We start from the raw sequence: 19,371 nt of genomic DNA, 5'->3' as shown, positions 1-19,371 counted from the left end.
TCGCATACTATGTAAATTTTAGTCCCATCCAAACAATATGCTTACAATCGTAGTAGTAAAAGTAATTTGTGATATTTTATGACGTAATCACACGCCAATATTTTATTTCAAAGTTAATATTTTATAATCGTATAAAAATTTATTTCTTAACTTGTTTGGTCATATACGATTTCTAGCTTTAAGTGTGTTATTATCTTTTATATTCTATGGCGCTCGCTGTTATACATTTAACAGTTACTTTAATTTACCGATCAATACTATTGCAGGATTTATGATTATAATATTGAATTTTTCAAATAGATGCTAGCAATCATGAATTCACCGAGCTCGATAGCTGCAGTCGCTTATGTGCGGCCAGTATCCAGTAATCGGGAGATAGTGGGTTCGGGCCCCACTGTCGGCAGCCCTGAAGATGGTTTTCCGTGGTTTCCCATTTTCACACCAGGCAAATTTCGGAAAGTGTACCTTAATTAAGGCCACGGCCGTTTCCTTCCACTTCCTAGTCATTTTCTGTCCCATAAGACATATCTGTGTCGGTGCGACGTAAAGCAAATAGCAATAATAATAATAATAATAATAATAATAATAATAATAATAATAATAATAATCATGAATTCGTGGGAGAATACTTCTATGATTATCTTCCACCGAATCACTTTATTTTCTCAGGTGATCGTCACCTAACCCATACAGCTGTCTGTGGAGGGTAGGACTAAATACTTGTATAACTGCCATTATAAAAGCTAAGGTGAAACTCATATTTGATTCGTAGGAAATAATTAGAATTCTTAATAATTGATTAGGAAGATTATTCTTCAGAAACATGATGAAATTATATTCAGCTCTATCAGTGTATTTTGTCTATACAGAATGCGAATCGTTAATGAAGGACAGTTCCAGCTCTATTAGTAATTTATAAAAAAAATCGTGTGGCTATTGCTAGCCTGGTGCAGCCCTTCTAAGGCAAGGTGGCATCCGCTGTGTATAGGACACTGCGTGTTGTTGTAGTGGATGGTAGTTTTGTGTATGGTATATGAGTTGCAGGGATGTTGTGGACAGCACAAACACCCACTACACTTTGAAGGTTAAAATCTCCGACTTGGCCAGGGATCGAATCCGGGGCCCTCTGAACCGAAGGCACTCTAATCTTTATCATTGATGGAACGTACTGCAGATGATATTCATGATGTGAATTGACAGTGGTACTTAGCAGTGTTTATCAAATAATATAATTTGAAGTTATTTCTTACTAGACCTTAATACAAATGTACATTTACTAATTACTGTGTATGCTGCTTGCATAGAATAAATTTGATGTTCATGGATTTATTGTATCTTTCTTTTCTAGGTAAGTCCCGTACTATACTGAGAATAACTTCTAGCTAGAATTCTACTACTACCACTACTACTCGTGAGTATTTTATTGCCAGTTTGGTCATGTATATTTCTTCTACCTTTTGCTCTAGCGGCTTTCGACATATTGTACTACAAGTAAGTGTTATCTAGCTAGAGTTAAAATGGTATGGTTTGTCAGAAATTCATGTGTTAGACTATATACTGTACACAGCAATTTTACTCTTAGAGGGAAGGGAAATTATTTCGATTGTCAACATATTTTTAGTTGTGAGTTGTTCATGCCTTTATTTTTCGTTTGGTATCTAACTAGTATTTTAATACTATTTTTCAGTTTTACTTGATATATTGAGATATATGCCTACTTTTTAGGAATATCTTCAGTTTTGTATGAATCATAATAACATAGTATGTTTCTATTTGTTTTTTTGGTTTTTTTTTTAAATTTCAACTTTTGGTTCCTCTTGCTCACAGGAGGTAGATGACTATCATAGACTAATAAATTATCCCTTATTTGCGTTTCCCGAATCAGAGTTCCCGTATCGTGGATGTCGAACCACTGTCGGAGGACGTGATAAGGGTACAACAGGAAGTTGGAAATCAAGTAGATATGACATAAAAGTGTTAATGTTGAACTGTAGAAGTATTGTAAAGAAAGGAATAGAATTAAGTTATTTAATAGGTATATATCTACCAGATAGTGTAATAGGAGTTGAATTATGGTTAAGAAATGACAGGATGTAGAAATTTTCTCACGGAACTGGTTTGTTTATCGTGGAGATAGGGTAGGAATGGTAGAAGGGGAAGTGTTCATCATGGTGAAAGAAGGATTTGTAAGTAGGAAAAAGTTAAAGATGACAAGCTTGAAATTCTAGGTGTGAGGCTTATCTCTAAAGATAATAGGCAACTTGATGTATTTGGAGTGTACAAACCTGAAAAATGTGGCGCAGGCGATGATTGTGTCAAACGATACGATAAGGAGCGTGATTGTACGGGTGATCTCAATTTACCAAATCTCAACGGGGAAGGTAATGAATACGAATGACAGGAACCATGACCAACAAATGGCAGAAAAGTTATTCTGGGAAGGACACCTAAAGTGATGGAACCAACTAGAGGGAAAGATATTCTGAACGCGGTGCTGTTAAAACCAGATGATCTCTATTGAGAAATTGAAGTAATAGATGGTATTAGTGATCACGAAGCTGTTTTTGACGTATTTAAAAATAAATGCGAAAGAAAGCAAGATCGTAAAAGTGGGCAGTGCCGTATGGCTGATAGGACAGGCATGAGGCAGTTTAAAAAAAGTAATAATGATAGGTAAAAAACGGTAAATAAAAATGTAAACAGACTGTAGGATGGATTCAAAGCAATTGTTGAGGAATGTGAAAACAGATATGCACCTTTTAAAGGTGGTAAAGAATGTTAAAGGCCCGCTATATTATAACAAAGAATTAAAGAGACTAAGAAGGAGGTGCAAGTTGGAAAGAAATAGTTAGAATTGATAGTGGAAGTAAGGAGAAATTGAAGGAACTTACTAGGATACTGAATCTAGCAGCTAGTCAGCTAAGGATAACATGATGGAAAGCATAACTGGCACTCATACAGATTTTAATGAAAAATGGGAGGGTATGTATAGGTACTCTAAAGGCAGAAACAGGTTCCAGGAAACATTCCAGGAATCATTAATGAACAAGGGGAATATATATGTTAGGACTTACTAAAGGCAGAAGTATTCAGTCAGCACTATATAAAGATTGTTGGTTACAAGGTAGTGTCCAGATAGAGGAGTTGACTTACACTAACGAAGTATTGATATTTATCTATGATAACAAAGACGTTTGCAATAAGATATAAAAGTTGAAAACTAAAAAAAGCAGCTGGAATTGATAATATTTCTTAGGATACACTAAAGACAATAGGTTGGGATATAGTACCATATCTGAAGAACTTATTTGATTACTGTTTTCATGAAAGAGCTATACCAATGAATGGAGAGTTGCTGTAGTAGTCCCTGTGTATAAAGGAAAGGGTAATCAAACATAAAGCCGAGAATTACAGGCCAATCATTTTGACATGGATGATGACTGGGTGATTTCCGACCAAAGAGTAGCGTTACAAAAAAGTTGCAAAGTTTGGGCTGGGAAGAACTAGGAGAAAGAAGACGAGCTGCTCGACTAAGTGGTATGTTCCGAGCTGTCAGTGGAGAGATGGCGTGGGATGACATTAGTAGACGATTAAGTTTGAGTGGCGTCTTTAAAAGTAGGAAAGATCACAGTATGGAGATGAAGTTGGAATTCAAGAGGACAAATTGGGGCAAATATTCATTTCCAAGGGAGATGTTCAATAAATTTCCAATTTCTTTGAAATCGTTTAAGAAAAGGCTAGGTAAACAACAGATAGAGAATCTGCCACCTGGGCGACTGCTGTAAATGCAGATGATTGATTGATTGATTGATTGATTGATTGATTGATTGATTGATTGATTGATTGATTGATTGATTGATTGATTGATTGATTGATTGTAGTGGCTTAATTTGTTGTCGGGCTGAGTGTTGTTGGACAGGAGAGCAAGGTTATTAGGGAATCCCAGGTAGTTTTAACTTATGTTGTGTTAGGATCTTCATTTTGATGTTCTTCGGGTTATCCTAGTACCATCCTCTAATTATATTTTCCAAGGCACAGTTGAACAGCACGGTTGACGGGGGATATCCCTGCCATAAACCTGTTTTATGAGGAATGGCTCAAGGTGAGGCTATCAATATGATTAATTTTGTGTGGAGTCCGAAATTTCTGAATATTTTCAATGTTGAAGGTCTAAGGATACAGTCACATACCTTCTTAAAGTCTACAGAGGTTACTGCAAGAGGCTTGTTTTGTTTCCTGTAATATGCCATTGTTGGGTATTCAGCCCGAAGGCTGGTTTGATCCTCCCCAGTTCCGCTAACAGCTGTCATAGCCTACGCGTCACTGAAGAGGCATACTAGGGAAATGAGGAGTGAGGTAGTGTCCCGTAATATGCCATGATTAATTTTAAAGTGCTTATCTGTTCTGTGCCGTTTCTCCAAGGTCTGAAGCCTCCCTGGTATTCACCCAATTCTCTCTCTAGTTGTTCCTTAATCCTACCATACAGGAGTCGGGAGAGAATCTTGCTTGTGCAGTCCGAGAGAGAGAGAGAGAGAGAGAGAGAGAGAGAGAGAGAGAGAGACCTCTGTAGTTATCTGGATTGCTCATATCTACTTTTTTGTGGAGTGGGTGTTTTATAACCGTGGTGCAATGTTCAGGGAATTTTTCGGGTATCCAAATTTTTGATAGAGCCATGTATAGAAAGGTCTGAACCATGTCGCTGGCATATTTAAAGATTTCTGCAGAACCATTGTCTTCTCCGCAGTCCTTGTATGCCTAATTCTTCAACTCCTTCAGTGCTGCTACCACATCTTGGGCTGTTGGTGTTTTGTGTTCAGATATCGTCTTTGTTGGGGTGTTTAGTGTAAATTTTAAAAAAAATCCTTCGGTCCTTCGTAGTTTAATAGTTTATTGAACACTTTTGCCTGATTTTGGCGTTCTCCTTGTTACTATGTGCCATTTTTCCTTCCTCACTATTCAGATTCTCTATCTGTTGTTTACCTAGCCTAGAGTTAATTTCGCAAACATGTCTAATATAATCGAAAATAATGTTTTCCTAAAGCTTAAATAGAACACATCAGTATTAACATATTTCTAATAGTGTTTAAATTTGTTTTATGGTAATTGCTATTGAGTTGATTAGACCTTTCTGATACTGTCTGTTGATTTGCCTGATAATTTAGGTGATTTTTCTGATATTTTTGAAGTTGATGGTATTTTATTCTGTTTTATTGGTTTGAAATTTTAGTCATGCCCGGTGCCCTTTTTCAGGAATTTTATCACATTGTGATGTGCACCAAGCATGTAATTTACGCGGATTTAAAGGTGCTAAATTTTTTAGCTTGTTTTAGAAATGGTATCAGTTCTTCTAAGTCATCCGTTAATTGTATGATTCGTGTAGTTTCTTGATATTTGTCATTTCTGATTAATTGGCGTGGGTCATAATTCTCTTCGTCTTATTCTTTACTAAGAGTACTCACGGCTCCGCCCGCAATGAAATCAGAATTAGGAACAGCATTAGAATTCGTAAACGGTAGTGAACATCCAATAATCAACATCGTTGTCACATCTCTCCTCAGCCTCTGCATCAATTAGCGCCTGGATTCCCGTAGCCCGGGAATATCACTTGTACTTCTAACAGATTAGGCAAGTCCCAGACGTACATTTCCTTTGGCATACTCTACCGGCTTTCCACCTTAACAAAGTTTGTCTCGCAGAGTGAAGTGGTACAGTGATTCTGGATTTGCGTCACTGATGGATACCAGTAATGATTTTTACCGTAATCTACCCAGTTTCACCACCCTCGGTGTATGCTCGAAAAGTGCAATTATCTGACGAATTGTTGCATTGAAAATGCATATGGAAATTTTTGTAGGAAATTTATGTATAAATCTTGCATGCATGTTCCTTTTTGAGAAGACAATCATTTCACCCATTAGTTTGGTTTTTATCGAATAAAGCATGCGTCAAAAAGATGTAGAAGCATAGCTCGAGTTAGGGAGAAAATACATATGAATTTCTTTGTAAAAAATTGAATTCTGAGGACACTTGGGTGGCTGCTTGGAACGACTGACAGTTCAGACAGTGTATTCACTTTTAAGTGTCCCTGACGAACAGTTTTTCATCTTATTCTGCTTTAAAAAAAAGACCCGCTTTGAAAAGTTATTATCCTAATATAGCCTATAATAATCTGGAAGAAAGATTCACTATTAATTACTGAAATCGGTTGAGTGGTCATCAAGATCACCCTCCGTATACAAATAAACTCACAAACGTTCTCTTTTTATAATATTAGTATATTATAAATACTTCTTGATAGTTATACAGTGTACAGTGCTTTAATCCGAGTTTGTACGTAGTCCTTTTATAGTATAGTATGCTAAAATCTATCACCAGTTAGAGCATATTAAAGTCATTGAGCCATTCAGAGCGAAAGACAGTCTACATTTATTGATAAAGAATTGAAATGTTTAAAGAAACTGATTGTACCTCGCCTTTTATGCTCGAGGTTACGGGATCGAAACCCGGCGCTGTTTCCAGACATTAAGTGTTGAAATGTGGATGACTCTAGCCTGTAGATGTACAGGCAGGTTAAATATTATTTGTTTTTGTTTTCAGAATGTGGAAATCTTTGTTGGTGTCGATTTCAGGTGCAAGTCCAAATTTTGTTCTACTTTTTTCACTCTGTGATATAAGGAACTTTGATAAGGTGGAATGCTGGGTGCAATACAGTAAACATGAAACAAGGCAAAGAAAGGTACATCTGGGACCTTTAAAAGAGGAAATACTGCCGAATTTGTTCGAAGTTAAAGTAATGTTACCTGGCTACGGGAATTGACAGGGTAATATTGATGTAGAACCTGAGGAGAGAAGTTACACTTACATCTTACACACTGAAGTTATTTGCCTTCAGTAGTGATCTGATTTCACCTTTACATTTCATTTTTATATTTAATCATAAATTCAACGTGGTCACAATTTCGTTCTTTATTTTCGAGTGGTTCGACTCACGCGTAATTGACTATGCACGTCAATTATTTGCCTTAGCCTGATAGTTCACTTTTCAATGTTATGCACATACGGTATTTCAACATAAATTCAGTCTTAGGAACGCAGTCATTTCTCATCTCCTGCACAAGACACCCAGCTTCTCCGTATACAGCTTGTTCCATAATGATTTTATTTCCGTAGAGAGCCGTTTTGTTTCGGGACTACTCGACACGATAGAAAATGATCGAACGTCATAATTTTCGACTGGAATAGTCCCGCATACGTAATATCAGGGATGAAGAAGGTATCAATCACCACAGATCTACATTTAGGGCAGTCGCCCAGGTGGCAGATTCCCTATCAGATGTTTACCTAGCCTTTTCTTAAATAGTTTCAAAGAATTTGAAAATTTATCGAACATCTCCCTTCTTAAATTATTTCAATCCGTAACTTATCTTCCTATAAACGACTGTTTGCCCCAATTTGGCCTCTTGAATTCCAACTGTATCTTCATATTATATTTCCTACTTTTAAAACTACCACTCAGTTTTATTCATCTACTAATGTCATTCCGCACCATCTCTCCACTGACAGCTCGGAACATACCGCTTAGTTCAGCATCTCGTCTCCTTGCACCTAAGTCTTTCCAGCCTAATATTTGCAACATTTTCGTAACGCTGTTCTTTTGTCGGAAATCACCTGAAGAAATCGGGGTACTTTTCTTTGGATTTTTGACACTTCTGGAATCAAGTGATAGTGGTATGAGTCCCATAAACTGAACCATACTCTAATTGTGGTCGTACCAGAGACTTGTGTCCTCTCAGTTACATCTTTACTACAACCCATAAATACAAGAGATCTGCAAACTATGTTTACAGTCCCGTTTATGTGATTACCGCAATGAAGATATTTCCTTATATTAACACCTAGATACTTACAGTGATCCCCATAAATAACTTTCACTTCCCCATCAGCGCAGTAGTTAAAACTGAGAGGACTTCTTCTCTTTGTGAAACTCACAACCTGACTTTTAACCCGGTTTACAATCATACCGTTGCCTACGGTCCATCTCAAACATTGTCGAGTCTTTTTGCTATCGCTCACAACCCTGTGACTTATTTATTACTCTATACAGTATAATATCGTCTGCAAGAAACCTTATCTCTAATTCCAGTTCTTTACTCATATCATTTATGTATGTATGTGTATGTAAGAAAACATACAGTTTCAATAATACTGCCTTGATGAATTCTCCATGGTAATAATAGGATCAGATAATATTTCACATACTTTAATTATCTGTTCTGTTTTTTTAGAAATATAGCCACGCATTGTCATTCTTTTGTCTGGTCTAATTGGACTTTTTTTTTCAGTAGCCTTAGCTAGGTCAATCGCGATACACTCCATTTTACAACAATTTTCTTTAAGAATTGATCGCACAGATTTTGTATGTTTTCTGAGAGTTAATAAGCGTGGCATTTCTCTCCCGTAAGTAGGCTGTCGTCCTAGATTTCTTTCAGCACAGTCGTGCTCGGATGTCAGCTGTTACACCGACTTTGTAAGCTCTTATCGCGATGGTTATATTACATGAAACCTCCCGTGCGCTGTGTTACGTACTGATTACTATTTCTTGCTACTAAATTACCATCATTGGTGGCCCACAACATGTGTGGAGCAACAAGTCGGGCACTGAGCGATGTTTGGCAACGCCTCTTTCGTGACGTCACTGTGACGTAGTGTGGGAAGTCCCTGACGTCATGACGTAGCTACTTTCATTCGAACAGGAGGAAAGGTGACTAATTTAGTTTCGTTCGTGTAAAACCGTTGAGGTATTAGCACATCTCTGCGATGTTCGTCAAGTGTCTTATAGTGGTAGTTTTATCATATACTTAATTGAATAATTAGGCCTAATATGCAGCATCCAGATGCCAATTTATATGAATATAGTATTCCTTTCGTTGCGTTAAAGACGTTGAATTTTATGACTTTGCTTATAAGTGAACATTTAATAGCTCGTTTGATGCTATTGTATTTTTGTAATAACAGTTTTATTTTGTAGCCTTGGGATGATATGATAGTGATGCCAATAGACACCGCCGTTACGGAATAGCGGGCATGGTCGTGTTTTGGCACGGAGTTGTGTGCTTTGGCACCAGGGCGGCGCTTGCTGTATGTCCGACACTGCTGTTTCCCCCCCACTCCCCGCAGTCGGACGATCTCAATATGGCTTCCGCCAGTCAAGTGAGAGGCCAGGCCAAGTGACAGAAAATGGAGGAAGCTCCATTTCTTGGAATCTAACACGCAAGTGTGGAATTAATAATTTATTGAGTGATCAGCCATCTGGTGGATGTCGATGGACTCACTGCGAAAGTGTTGATTGGGTGATTTAAACGTGTGTGACTCGAAAACAGATTAGTAGTGAAAGGAAAAAGGTATCCTGTTAGGTTTGCAATCAGATTATTATTGAAGTGAATTGTATCCGTTATCGCGATTATAGTGAATAGTGAAGAAGTGAACTAGTTGTAAAAGTAGTGTGTTCAGTGGATAAGTTCCACCTCTCCGTAACAGGGGAGTCTTTAGAGGTCAAACGGCGAGGTCCTTACACGATCATATGTGAGAAGTGTGTGTGTGTGTTTCTCATTATTTGTGAGGTGAGCAGTGTCTAATATATATCTGTCTACGTCTACAATGAAAAGTAAAAACTCATGTTGGATACAAGCGGTCTCCAGGATACTAGTTACCGTCAAAGGCAGATGAGACCACGGTAAGACAAATTTTGTTTGAAATGTTCATTGATAGTATTGTCACATTGTTGGTAATCTGTATTTTCCCGTCCATTCTTCTTCAGTCTCACCTTGTATCATGTAGTATTTTCATTATTTGTATTTCTGGGGATTTACTCGGAACTTTCGTACCACAATAATGCAAAAAAGTACGATGTTTATTTTATTTTTCAGTACTTCCTTTATGAGTATTTTAATTTTGTATGGAGAGGGGTGTGGAGTTGCTGTTTGCACTCCAGATATTGTTTTAGAATTAATTGTATTCATTTGGATATTTTTTTTGAAATCTTCCTTAAATAAAAAAAATACGAGTGCGCCTTGGCGAGTGACGTATGAAATGACGTCGCGATGTTGCCAAAGTTCATAGTGTCGTACGTAGTTGGAATAGCCTAGGTTGTTTCTGCTAGTTAAAATTGAAGGAAGTAATTTGTGTAAATCTAATACAATATTACGCACAGGATGATTGCAGTATGGTGGCATGTTATTCCTATTGTTAATCAAGAGAACTTTAGCGGAATTATACTCTTTTTCCTATTTTGAACTAGGCCAAGGTGATAAGAAGAAGTGGCGGCCATTGGTAGTGACGTCACGATTATCGAGGTCTTCGTAGGTATGACGGGCCTACCCAAAGGAACTCGCCTCAGGCACCGTTAAACCTGATTCAAAATGCTCATATGAAAATTAGATAGCTTTCCTTTTATCCCGTCCAGTACTCTCGAGCCCTTCTTGTCTTCGGAAGGTAATAGCTATTTCGTCATGTTTTGGCGGGCCTCAGCTCGTCTTTCACATACTCTCACTGCCGCCTGCGCACTCCTTGCTAACATCATGTGTGTTCGACAGGCCATGCTTCGTGAATCTCCATGATGGAACACAACTGATTCCAACGCCCTCTGCCCTATCTTTGTTGACGTCAGTCGGAGCGGTAAACTGTAGTGTCCTTGTATTGGACAGGATATTGTTGATGTTATGGTTAGTTGCTGCAAAATTTCTGCTTTTCAGACATCGTCAAATTGTTTGTTTTGCTAGAATTTAACTCTTGCACTGTTCATGTTTGGCCATGTAGTATGCCATCTTTTATTTGCGGAGAATATTGTGTTCATCTTTAGGGAAAACTCCAAATTTAATTTCACTTTCTAGTACACAGAGGTGTTCGGAAATGTATTAAATATTGAATTTCTCAACGTTCAAGAATTCAGTTCTGCTCACTTTAGGAATGTTTCGCTTTCGTTATCATCTTCCATTGCATTTGTGTATAAAATACAAGTTTACTTTTGGAGCATTGCCTGTTATATTTTTTGGGAGTAGGCATATATCCGTTTTCGGCTTCTTGCAGGGATTGGTGCCTCAGTTTTGTGAAGGGGGTGTTTCGTAGGGTGAAGGGTTGGCTATTGTTAACAGTACGAAGGGTTGCTATTATATTCCCATGTAACGTACTTGTTTTATTACTGTCTATTTGACGTAAGGACTGAAGCTGTTGTGTGACTTATAACGTTTATCAGGTAGCACGTTAATCTTCCATTGCTTATGGCAGTATCCAGTTAATCTATGGTTCACATTTCAGTTCCAAATGACATTACGCAGTATGAAAAAGTCACTGATCGATGTTATACCAGTTGTTGCTTAGTTACGTAACGAAAGTTCTGGTGTCCGTAGGAGTACTTGCTACTTTGTTCATTCACCTTTTCATGTAGCCGCCTGAATTAACCAAATCTCATATAAATTCTGTGCTATTGTGTGCGCGCGTGCGTGCGTGGCAGATAGTTCTAGCATGCCTCTTCCTTCCCTCTTATATTTCCACCTTTATCAGCCTTCCTAGTTCATGAGAAATGAACGGTGATGTTGAAAATACAGATCAACATGAAACGTTATCGGTCATTCATTTGTGCTTAGGTTCAGCTGGGCATTGTGACTGGTGTATGTGGTGTGGGTTGACAGTGTTCAGTTCTTGATTAATTGCTCTTCTCTTCCCAGTGAGTTCATTGTCGATGCAAACCTTATCAAGAAAGCATTGGATTGTCAGGTTATGTTTAAAACAACTGAGATCCCATAATGCAACTGCAACAACATTTTTTGTTGTAATCATCCTAGGATTCCGTACGCTCTGGCATTCAATTTTTTTCTCTCAGCTGTCTGAAGGGAGTTCAGTGGTCGACTTGAAAACGGACTGTTTCTTAGGGCCGTCTGTTCATATGCAGCATATCTTTCAAATCTGGCTAGTAAGATACCACTCTATTCGTATATTTTAAGTACATTGATTACGTTTATAATCCTGCAGTTTATGGCGAAATTCGTCCCGTCTCATATACTGTTGTTAATTGTTCCGTATTATGCAAACTGTACTAATATATTAAACTAATAAATTATTATAACTGTTTACAATCTAATTTTTACAAACTGCTCCACGCCGCACCGACACAGACAGGTCTTATGGCGACGATGAGATAGAGAAGGTCTAGGAGTGGGAAGGAAGCGCCCGTGACCTGAAATAAGGTACAGCCCTAGCATTTGCCTGGTGTGAAAAAGGGAAATCACGAAAAGCCGTGTACAGGGTTGCCAACAGTGGGATTCGAACCCACTATTTCCCGGATGCAAGCTCACAGCTGCGCACCGCTAACCGCACTGTTATATAATAATTGGCGCACTTGTTAAAAAAAAAAAAACCTCATCCTGTGAGTGAGAGTGTTACAAACATGCCAAATAATGAATAATGTGCGCCTTTACTCTGTTGTGAGGATATAGTGCGATATGTGATAGGTATATTAGGATTTTACCATACTTGTTAATCCGACAATTCTATGAAATGAAATGTCGTATGGCTTTTAGTGCCGGGATATCCCAGGACGGGTTCGGCTCGCCAGGTGCAGGTCTTTCTATTTGACTCCCGTAGGCAACCTGCGCGTCGTGGTGAGGATGAAATGATGATGAAGACAACACATAAACCCAGCCCCCCTGCCGTAGGAATTAACCAATTAAGGTTAAAATCCCCGACCCGGCCGGGAATCTAACCCGGAACCCTGTGAACCGGAGGCCAGTACGCTGACCGTTCAGCCAACGAGTCGGACGACAATTCTATGAAATGAGCGTTTAACCATTACGTTGTACAAACATTTGCATATAGTATTTTTACTGAAATATTTTTTTAAAGTTGCCAAGCTGTCGGGTCCACAGTAGTTCTCTATCGACTTTGGCACGGAAAATCAGTCTTGACTTGTGTTTTTATTTTGATACTGATATCTCATTCTCGAGCGTAGGCTTAGTTCAATGTATCGTCGTGTAATGTCATCTTAGAACTCTGACCAGAAAGGTTCCGTCATCTTGCGTTCAGTATTGCATGAACTACTGCATGTCAACGTTTTCGTTCTATAGTAATCTCCACGTGTGCTGCGGGTCAGTATTTCTCCCCTCAACACAGTCACATGGCGGTATTTCAGTGCACTTCGTTCCTTTCCAAGGATTTGTTGCTGGCTCTTTAAAAAAAACATTCTTCTTTACTGCTTCTCTGTTCACTTTTTCCTTCTCGTGGGGCATCATACGAAAGACAGTAAATTGCCAGTGAGTTTTGGCGTTATAAACACCCCCGGGAATGCATGATCATACGTCTTATTCTAGTTTTTAATACATACAGTGAATTAGGGAAAAACGTGAAACGGCTTCCCTTCGCCTTCATCAACTCATTTATACTGATATTTAGATACGGTAGTACTGTTGATTAAAGCAGTTAATGTGACAATGTAACTGACATTTCTTACCGGTGTACTGTACTACTACTACTACTAGAGGCCGCTTCCTCTGTCCCATAGCATATACATTAACACTGGAGCTCTGAGTGGAGCATGGCCACGAAATCCTAACCCTTTCCAGTTAGATCAGCTTGCTGGAATAAACGGCATAAAGAATTATTACACTGACCATGATAATTCCACCCTTTGTTTTGTATGGAATAACTGGTCTCAAGTTTCTCTTAACGTCGATTAGTACTAGCTGTTGGGCAATGCCATCTAATGGAGTTGAGTGGTAGTATAAGAGACAGAGCACACATAAATATATATCTACAACAATTGAGATAAATATTTACCAGACATGCTTCAGACCTATCCTGCTGTATGTTTGTGAGGCTTGGGGCTATATTTCTAAAACTCCACTTTCAGAGTGACAAGTTTTCCAAAATAAAACTACAAGAATGATGACCAGAGCCCCTAGACTGAAATTTAATAAAAAGATACGAAACGGACTTCGTGTTCCGCTTATTAGATCTCACATTAACAAAATAGTAAATATGACCAAATGTTGCATCCTTCTTAGCCGTTCAGCCGACCCTGACATCCTACTTGGTCGTAGGGACCAAGAAGTCAAACACACGTTTCAATCACCGTGGCCCTTGTCTCACGACCTGTTTTAAATAGGAAAACAACCATTTTTCTTTTGGCGTTTTCCAAAGACTAAACCTTTTTCTCACTAACGGACCTCAAAAATGAACCCCTGAAAGGGGCCGTTTGTGAAAAAGGGAGGATTTTCCTCCATCCCCCTCAAACATTCAGACCTCAAAATTTCAAAACAAAATTAAGCGATGAGTGAGTATCTTCTCTGACGGGAGGCAAAATACCGCCTCTCAGCCGGATCGTTTTTCCCCCTGCCAGTTCATTAAACAGATTTTTCCGATTCATCGGGTATTCTCGGAAACAGGTGAGTAAAAGGGCATACGTATTATAGATCGGTATACATCTCGTATGTAAAACGTGGGAAGTTAGATTTTTCTTTTATTACGGTACATCTACTGACATGTACATTTAAGATATAATTAAGCCTAATATTTCCGGATATATATGGAAGTTTGTGAAAATGTAATAATCGCGAATATCTCGTCTGGAAAAATCAATAGTTGAAGTGGATCAGTGGTAGAATGTCGGCCTCCGGATCACAAGATAGTGAGTTCAAACCCGGCAGAGGTAGTCGGATGTTTGAAGGGCGGAAAGAACATCCATGACACTCCATTGCCATACGATGTCCCCATGTAAAAGATCTCTGGTAACACATTTGTTGTTTAATCGACAAAATGTAAAAACTCCCAGCCATAGACCGCCAGGAAAAATTCGGTTTACTCTGCCATCTAGTAGCCTTAGAATAAAACTGAACGTCGAATTTGACGAGCAAGCAGCTAGATGGCGTCATATTAAAATGCTTGCACACGGTAGGTTAGGACATACGATTATTATTATTATTATTATTATTATTATTATTATTATTATTATTATTATTATTATTATTAGTTGAAATAGATTTCGACGGGGTTGAGAATGAAACTATTAGGCCTACATGTTAAATTCATTGTACTCTTTTACATAATCTGTCCAAAAGTGCGTCTCCCTGTTTCATTACACAACTGCAAGCACCTGAGCGGCAATAATTCGTTTCAGATCCATTGTTATTTACCAAAGATCGTTTGTTTGGGTCTCTTCTATCATCCCTAGAATTTGGGGCATTGAATTTTGATACAGTCTGAATAAGGGAATTTCGTGCGCCTTACATGAAGCAACTACAGCAGGAAATACACTTTGTAAACCCGATGGTTTTTAAATTGTTTGCCTTCCTTGGATCTTCCCTCTATCCGATTCCTTCAATTGGCAAGAAACCGGATCTCTTCTTGCTATTGTTGCGTGGTGCTCATAGTCACATCCTGTAATGAGAAATGACCAGTCCATCTCTAGTAGATAACTCAGCTAGGATCTTGATTCCTCAACCTGAGTGTTTATAAAACGAGAACGTTCACCTGCATTTGCTTTCGTGTCTTTTAATTAAGCGCAACTGTCAGGCAAATCATTAAAATTAAGCCAAGATAAAATGGTTTTGTTACCGTGGAACTGACGTTAAACACGTCTTCATTGAAAAGAACGACGATTGTCGTAACACGATACGCCAGTGTCTCTGCCATCTAGTAGGCCTAGAGTAAAACGGAACGTCGAAATTGACGAGTAAGTAGCCAGGTGGGGTTAAAATACTTACACACTGTAGCTCAGGCCATATGATTTAACATTCAATGTTAATCTATTGCTGTGAGTGTAATATCACAACACTCTCCAAGTTGAATTGCCACCAGACAGCGTTGCGAAGTTTGCTACCAAGCTGTTCGATCCCGTGATTTCACTTTGGAATAGCTACAATTTACTAATTGCGCTTGTCAGTAGAATTAAATACGAATCAGTAAACAATATCAGATTTTAAGCTGGCAATTCGTATTTTCTTTTTACTTGGATTCATATTTCATCGCTTTTTAAAAGTATAGGCCTAATATATTTCTACTCAAGGTGATTTGTGTCGTCACTAATGGCATGTAGATTTTCTTCTGTGCACTTTCACTGTGTTAAGCTGAAGACAGGTACTGCTATTATCTTTCTTGAATGAAATGGATACTGTATTCCGACACCTCGGCGTTTCTTAAAATCGTAACAGTAGTGAGTGAATGATAGTCTGTGATGCCAATAAATTACACAGTTGCATATTCCTTGAAAAGGAACATTGTGCTATGACATAGGGTCCTGGTAACTACAGTATTTTAAACCAATTTACGTCTGTGGTTGATGTCAACTTTTACTCCAGTCGAGGAGGGTGGTTTTGGATGATGCCATTATCGACGTAAAGAGACAGAAATTATTATTATTATTATTATTATTATTATTATTAGTAGTAGTAGTAGTAGTAGTAGTAGTAGTAGTAGTAGTAGTAGTAGTAGTAGAAGAAGAAGATTTGAGGGAACCTACCATTGAAGAGCATGCTATTATTTAATGTTAGAATTCATCGCTAATCATTGTTAATTTTGTATGCATAGCATCACGTTTTCCTCCCATTTTCGTGGTACAATATCATTAGCTGTAACAACGCAGGCCATCAAACGTCTCTTATTCTAAATGTCCTGACAAAATCATGTTCTATGGTCTTTCGTAATACAGTATGCTCTTGTTTTACTCTTTAATGTACATTTGTACATATACACTACTTGTATAAATTGCCAATAAACAAGCAGCGTTTTTAGGGCAATTTTATTGACTGAGTATTTACCCCCAGGGTTGGTTTTTTCCTCAGGCCCAGCGGCAGTGTCCTAAAGTGTGAGACTTTGGGTATGGAGATACAACTGGGGAGGAGGACCAGTGCCTCGCAAGGCGGCCTCGCCTGCCAAGCTGAACAGGGGCCTTGTGGGAGGGATGGTACATTTGGAAGGGATGGGCAAGGAAGAGGGAAGGAAGCGGCCGTGGCATACCGGCATTTGCCTGGAGGAGAAGTGGGAAACCACAGAAAACCACTTAGGCTGATTGGACCCCGTTCCAGCCCTCGTACCACTTTTCAAATTTCATGGCAGAGCCGGGAATCGAACCCGGGCCTTTGGGAGTGGCAGCTAATCGCACTAACCACTACTCCACAGAGGCGGACGCTATATGAAAATATGTTCCTTTTGGCCGTGTTTGTACTCCGGGACTGGGAAATTTTAACATGTGTACGGCAGTGAAGTGTACAAAGGCGAAAGTAAGGCCCATTGATGTAGCTTCAATCAGCAGGGCGAAAAAAATACATGAATTTTGAAAAATTCAAACTCATATATACCTTTGTATCAAGAACTGTTTTGCACGCCATCACTCTTACTAAATATGAAAACGTCGTTGGGTTAACTAGACCAGCCTTGTCACGTTCCAGAGTCGGGATCTGGAACATACGGAGAGCCAAGATTCAAATCCCAATACTTATAACTGTTGTCCCTAGTATTGTTCTTCCTTATACCTACTCACTTGTAAATGCTGCGGTTGAACTTTTTGAGAACCGAGGCACGGTGTCCATTCCCAGTCCCAAATCATTCAACGTCTTGCCGCGCTTACTCTACAAATAGCCCAGATTGTATTTTTAAAAGTTTTTATAATCCTATGCACACATGTCATGTGATAAAATAAACATGCTTAGCTCCTAGCATGGAGATTATGTTGATAATTGATAATGATGATGATTGTTTTAAAGAAAAGAAAATCAGGATTAGCAAGGAACATCATGCAGTTCTATTGTAGGCCTAGATTCTTTAAACATGCACAATTTTAATTTGACTTCATTTGGCAGTTCACTTTCATTATGCCAGTTTACTTTATAGGAAAATGACAGCTCGTGCGAACTCTTTCCATTAAACTTGTTGCAGAAATTCACATTGACATGAAGATTTTCTCAAGGAAGCGATCGTAGAACAACCTTATGTGGCAGCCGTCCATTGGCATTGATTTTGAACAGAGTGCTAGGCTACAGATGATACTTACGACTATGTTGTCATCTACGCATCAAAATTCACCTTTTGAAAATAATTATGTCAAATTAAGGAAGCTATGTTTGAATAACATTGTATGTTTCTCTATTGTAATGCATTCGCTTACTAGGCCTATAGCAAATTCAACTGCTCTGCAAATGTGCCTTTGTGATTTAGTTGTTGTTGATGATTGCCAAGCTCCAATCGAAGTACTACCTAACACATCACCTTTTTAAAAAAAAAAAAAAAAAACAAAGCTGTTACGTTTCATATCGGGCTGAGTGCCACAGGCGGTAGGAGCGCTGGCCTTCTGAGCCTAAGTTGGCAGGTTCGATCCTGGCTGAGTCCGGTGGTATTTGAAGATGCTGAGATACGTCAGCATGTTAAGGAACTCTGGCTGGACAAAATTCCCACACCTCGGCACTATCTCTCGAATGTAAGCTGTAAGCTGCGTGATCCTAACCGCGCAGCTAAATCGCTCGGCCAGCCATTATTCGTGCGTGCTTCGGGTTGCTTTACGTATTCAATATTGTGAAGTGTTATTTCAGCTGTTATACGACGTAACGAGTAAGCTGTTTGCAATAGTACTGTATATCTGAATTTCACCTTTGACTGACATGGTTCATCTATTGATTTGTATGATGTAATGATCGATTGATTAGTACTGTAGATATGAATGAAAACTTACAACCTGTTTTCCAGTCAGTGACCGCGTCAGGGATGGAATGAATGAAGCCCCCATCTTGCGGCGGGGATAGGAATCGTGCCGGCTGCCGAAGCCTGTTGCACTCCTCTGATTAATGCCTGACAAATGAAATGATATTGGAGAGTGTTGCTGGAATGAAAGATGACGGGAGTACCCGGAGACAAACCTGTCCCGCCTCCGCTTTGTCCAGCACAAATCTCACAGGGAGTGAACCGGGATTCGAACCACGGAACCCAGCGGTGAGAGGCCGACGCGCTGCCGCCTGAGCCACGGAGGCTACTAGTACTGTAGACAACAGAAGTTAAATTTTCCGCAGAAAGTTAGTTTACCTCTTTTCTCGTAGTAGTTGCAGTTGTTGTTTTGGGTCTTCATTCCATCATAGACTGGCTTGATGCTGCTATCATGTGCTAACCTTTCTATTTCTAAGTAACTACTACATTTCAGCTTTAAATTGTTTCCCATATTCATCCCTTGCTCTACCCTTAACATTCTTAGCCCCAACACTTCCCTCAAAATCTAACTGTACATGTCCTGGGTGTCTTAAGATATGTTCTATTGTTATTCTATCCTTTCTTCTGGGCAAATTTTGCCAAATTATTCTCATCTCATCAATTAAGCAGCTGATATGATAGTTTAAGGAG

General features: G+C 38.9%; 1 protein-coding gene across 2 annotated transcripts in view; it reads left to right on the top strand.

The window, feature by feature from the left end:
• Positions 1-19,371, top strand: part of lilli (lilliputian) — a 544,716-nt gene that overhangs the window by 174,513 nt on the left and 350,832 nt on the right. Inside the window, exon 1 of one of the 2 annotated variants that reach the window (XM_067143208.2) lies at positions 9,223-9,733. The exons of the other annotated variant lie outside the window; for it this stretch is intronic. Within the exon in view, the coding sequence (XP_066999309.2) occupies positions 9,675-9,733 (59 nt within the window). The 5' untranslated portion in view covers positions 9,223-9,674. Of the gene's footprint in view, positions 1-9,222; positions 9,734-19,371 lie in introns of those variants that run through there. 2 annotated transcript variants of the gene reach the window in all.

The sequence above is a fragment of the Anabrus simplex genome, chromosome 3 (assembly GCF_040414725.1).
Source record: "Anabrus simplex isolate iqAnaSimp1 chromosome 3, ASM4041472v1, whole genome shotgun sequence".
Classification (NCBI taxonomy): domain Eukaryota; kingdom Metazoa; phylum Arthropoda; class Insecta; order Orthoptera; family Tettigoniidae; genus Anabrus; species Anabrus simplex.
The sequence above is the reverse complement of the archived record's forward strand: the minus strand, read 5'-3'. Positions and strand labels throughout refer to the sequence as shown.